At 37.8% G+C, this 4,980-nt stretch overlaps 1 protein-coding gene across 1 annotated transcript in view; it reads right to left on the bottom strand.

The window, feature by feature from the left end:
- Positions 1–432: 432 nt before the first annotated feature.
- Positions 433–4,980, bottom strand: part of abcd3a (ATP-binding cassette, sub-family D (ALD), member 3a) — a 24,310-nt gene continuing 19,762 nt past the window's right edge. Inside the window, exons 18-23 of the mRNA XM_014023784.1 lie at positions 4,779–4,844; positions 4,168–4,257; positions 3,967–4,086; positions 3,750–3,854; positions 2,390–2,446; positions 433–2,272 (exon numbers count right to left, since the gene is read on the bottom strand). Coding sequence (XP_013879238.1) covers positions 2,195–2,272; positions 2,390–2,446; positions 3,750–3,854; positions 3,967–4,086; positions 4,168–4,257; positions 4,779–4,844 — 516 coding nt within the window. The 3' untranslated portion in view covers positions 433–2,194. The remainder of the gene's footprint in view (positions 2,273–2,389; positions 2,447–3,749; positions 3,855–3,966; positions 4,087–4,167; positions 4,258–4,778; positions 4,845–4,980) is intronic.

Here is a 4,980-nt window from a genome sequence, read left to right as displayed (position 1 = left end):
CCTCATGTACTCATTTGAAATGAAAATCCTTGAATTCTTGATTTAACCTCATTATTCTGCACTAAATTTGACTATCTCAAATATGTTTGGAGCATTTTTAGGTCCTGTTTTATATTCAGAAAATCCTGTCGAAGCATCAATTTGTTTTCTAAATAAAAACATTAAAAACTAATTAATAACTCAAGTAATTCATTTTGTCAATATGCAATAGAAATGTATATTAAATTTAAGATTATTCATGATTAATTCACAGCTACTTTGGGATTAATCAGATTAAAAATATTAATCAGTTGACAGCCCTAATACAAATATGTTAAAATGAAAAAGAAACTTATGGGTATTCTAAAATTAGCATCAGATAAGAGCCTAAAAGTTATCATTTAAGTGAGAAATGGTCACATCAACAACACAAACACTTACAGTACACAGGAGTAAAGAGACTCACAAAGGAAGACAGATTTTAATGAAAACTGGTTTATCTAACATTTTTATATATTTTTAAATTCGGATTTCATCATAATGCCATTATTATTCATATAAAAACCCAAATACAGTTAAGGCAGGTTTCCTTTTCCAAAACAAAGTTACTATAAAAAACAAAGAGACAGTTCAGGAGCTGAGTAAAGATGGCAGGTCTGAGGATTTATACACTTTCAAACAAACAAGCCCAAAACCTTTCTAATAAAGGTTTGGAGTCAGGTCTGTTTGATAAGAAATGTTGTATTTGTTGTTTAAGGCTATTAAAGTGTGGAAATGTTAGTGTTTAAGTTAACGGCTGGTTTTAGTGAAATGACTGTGGAGCTAACTTGTCCCGCCACCCCCTCTCAAAAATAAATAAATGTCCATTTAATATTACAATGTTGTGATATAAACTGTCAAATTCTTGCAACTACAGACAGTAGATCAAGATTTGATGTGAATCTGAAACRAACACCTTGATATGAAAGCGGTAACACAATGAGTAAAGTTAATGAGTTTTACAGAAACCAGACCAGACTGAACTGGGACCGGTGAAGAGGGAGCCTCCAAAATGTCTCGAAATTTTCTCTGAGATTCTCAGTTTCCTCGTTTGAGTCACAGAGGCTCGTCTCATAAATCTGAACATATTTACGCAACAAACTTCTTACAAAACAGTCTCCAACCGTCTTACGAGAAGTAATATAGGCTCTCCTCTGAGAGAAATCAGAAGGGGAGGGGGGTGGGTAGCAGAGGTGGGTACAATGTGAATGAATGTTGGCCACAAAATAATGTGCGCAGCCATGAATAGAGTTTTACAAGCCGAGCACAACAAACAGGCTGTGATTTAAAAAACTGGGTGTGTTTACACAGCTCACTGTTCAGTTGTTCACAAACACTTTTAACCATTTTCTCGCAATATTGAATGAACCGCCACAGCTCACTGAGACGTTTGCCTAAATCTACTTTGTTTAATATCTTGATGTTATTGGTTCAGTCACTCAGTAGTTGGTTACCAGCCTAACATGCGTTCAACACGCTAACATTTCCACAATGTGCTTCAGATCAGCTTCATTACTGGATGAGAACTCTAGAAAACACCAGAATGTGGTTGTGTTAGTTTGTAGTTTTGCTCATTGTGTTTATATTTAGTTTCAAGCATTTTCTTTAGTTCCTTAAAACTCCATCTAGTGTTTGTTATGATTTGGTCTAAATAAAAGTAGAATTTTTACACTTTATTCAAAATTTAAAGTCATTTTTAACACATTATTTTCTGTTATTTTATTTGGAATGATAGAAACTAACTCCAACTCATGTTAAAATATTTCAACATAAAGGAGTGGAGGAGATTCTGTTGGGAATTTTTAGCATATTTTACAACTGAGCTGGAGGAGGGTCAGTCTGGCTTCATATTCACTGTTTCCAGTTGGAMAAATGGACCCAACACACCACTGTAGGTTGACCCTCCGGTCCAAAACCTGTGCAAACACCCCCACCTTTACTCAAACACCTAATATGTGACACACAACCGTTTAATTTTCAAATGATCTCAACCCAAAATATAATAATAAAAATTATTGTGATTATACAGAAATAAAGTTAAATAACAAAGAGAAAAGGCTAAGTTATAAACGATAAAAATCATTATTAATCGAGGTTTAGTTCTAACTTCTTGAGTGCAAAAAAATGACGGGATGGTTTTGAACAGAACAGTGCATGCGTGGCTCTGATCGGCTGCTTAGGAGCCGAACTCTACAGTCTCTTCTGTGATYGGCTTGAACTCGTAGTTCCCTCTGCCGTCCATGTGGAGATAGTACTTCATGACAGAGAAGAAGAAATAATTAGATAAAAGCAGCAGCAAGGGCAAATGGGTTCAACTGTAAAATATATTATTGCTCAGAAAAAAAAAAAAACTAAACAAAACAGTGATTACCTCGTGGTGCTTCCACAGGGACTTCCTGTGGGACACTGTGAATAAGGTAATGCCCACCTGCGAATAAAAGAAAAAGTACCATATTTATTAGTGTATAATAGATCTCATGTATAATACGACCCCCAATTTAATCCTCAAACTACCTCCAATTTCATACAGACTTCAAGATTTTTCAGTCTTTGCAATCTTTATACATATCAGTAAAATGACTGCTCATTTTATTTTAACAACATATGTACTAAAAGGTATTTTGACAACAAATATATATCAGCTGTAGCAGCATCATTTTATTCTGGCATTTTACACATAGTCCACCAGGAGGCGCCAACACAAAAGTCAGAGACTTCACATGAGATTTGGGCCATCTTGTGGGGGAAAAGCAGATTACCTCCTACTCGCGAGCGCCCCCTCTGGTGGGGAAACTTTTTTCAGGGATACAAACTTTTTCAGAACACCGGTAGACGGYAGCCATTACAGACGAACATGTGTTTGTTGTTGTTCGAGGAGCGGCCCGGTCACACGCTAATGTCATTAATTCGCTATCATTACTGAGGTGCAGGAATACTTTTTTTCCCCTTTTTTCACATCATATCGCCTGCCTGGATCTGTTATTATCTCGCTCTGAAGCACGGAGGAGTGTCAGAGGTAAGCTTGTTTCAACTGCTTTTTACGACACGGTCTCATTTCCGGACTCGGGCATCTTGTGAATGAAACCGATATTTCAGTTAAAATACACAAGTAAAAATATTTATCCGAGTATAGTACTACTCTGCCCAACTTTATGGATGATTTTATGGATTTAATTTTACGTATTATGCTTGAATAAATACGGTACTTCAAAGTAATTTATATGACAATATCAGAATTCAAATTCAATGGTTCCTGACATGTTTTAAAAACGTATAATAGAAATAAACATTTTCTGACTCTAACTTCAGATGACAAAACAAAGACCCTTGAAATCTGCTCTCACGGATGCAGTTATGCAACAAAAATCTCAGTTTGTTCTCAGCCTCGTGTCGCTCGTCTCTTCTTGTCATAAGGCCCGGGATGAACTTTTCATGCCCCTCCGCATACAAAAGTGCTGTGTGATTGGTTAAAAGTTTGATAAAAAGTGCTTAGACAGCAATGATGGYTTTTTGCTTCAAACTGACTGTTCTATTTCGTGTAAGCTCCGCCCTCTAAGGCTATCACTGATGGTATCCCTCGCACGCGAGGGATACCATCAGTGATAGCCTTAGAGGGCGGAGCTTACACTCAGAAGCTTGGGTTACAGTACGTAAGCATCGTTCTGATCTGCTCTTCAGAGGATTAAATCTCGTTACATGATGCTCCTGAGGACACGGTGTTAGAATCATACCGTCCTGCAGTGGCTGTAGATGTAGTCCTCCACATCAACACTCACAGCGCTGGTACACTCATCCAGAATGGCAAACTGAGGCTTATGATAGAACAGTCTGGCCATCTACATTTAGAAACAYATCAAGCATCARKAATGTTAGAATWGATYAAAACAAACAGGAAAAACAACAACATAYAGGCGAGCTGTTTTACAACAGCTAAGMGTTAGTCCTTACAGCCATCCTCTGCTTCTCCCCTCCGCTGAGAACATCCATCCAGTCCTGGACCGAGTCCCAGCTGCCCTCCCTGTCCAGGATGTGACCGAGCTGAACGTTGTCCAGGTACTCCTTCAACACCTGCGCTCTCAGAAAACACAGCGCTGATCAGACGAGCGCAGACGATGTGACAGGAAATGTAGGCGTGTCCTTTGGGCCCACCTGGTCAGAGATGCCTTTCCTCCTCTGTTCTTCTACAGTGTCGGGGTAGATGACCTGATCCCTTAGAGAGCCCAGAGTCATGTAGGGTCTCTGCAGTCACAAAGACAGGAAAACCTTTACTAAACTTTCATTGAACAAACTTCATTTAGCTGCTTTTATTAAAGTGCTTCGCTTAGTTCGACCGTTTTTCTTCGTCAACAGATGATGTAAACATTAATGCAGTTTGGCACCAACAACTGTGATTTGAAGGTGTTTGAAGACTAAATGAGTAAATAATGATGTCTCTCTCTACTCTTACAGAAACTCAACAACAGAGGAGGAGCAAACATTTAGTGGAACAGATGTAAAGACACAGCTGGCTGTGGAAACCTCAACAGCTTTTTGATTTTTAAAGAACAAGTTAAATGTCGGCTCCAGTTTTATTTGTCTTTTAACTGAATCACTGAAATCAGAATCTGTTTTTCAAGACAAAAAACATTTATAGGACCACAGTTCTTTGAGAGTTTCAATCTGTTCAGTTATTCACAAGATATTTTACTAACAGACAAAGYTGAATTTCATCTAAACATCTATGAAGGTGAAATATGTTTGTAAAACCTGCAGGTATTTACCTGTGGAACGTAGAAAAGCTTCCCTCGTTCTGGTTTTGTCAAGTTTCCACCAAACAAAGGCCACAGCTGGGAGCAAATATAAACAAAAACAGTTMAATTTTAAACTTATTTAATCGCTGAGTAAATTCTAAACAGTTCTAGAGCAGTGGTTCCCAAACTTTTTATCTTCTGACCCACAAAATATCCATGGCAAGACCTTGTG

The sequence above is a fragment of the Austrofundulus limnaeus genome, unplaced genomic scaffold (assembly GCF_001266775.1).
Source record: "Austrofundulus limnaeus strain Quisiro unplaced genomic scaffold, Austrofundulus_limnaeus-1.0 Scaffold390, whole genome shotgun sequence".
Taxonomy (NCBI): domain Eukaryota; kingdom Metazoa; phylum Chordata; class Actinopteri; order Cyprinodontiformes; family Rivulidae; genus Austrofundulus; species Austrofundulus limnaeus.
Note: the sequence above shows the minus strand (reverse complement) of the source record. Positions and strands in the feature narration are given on the sequence as shown.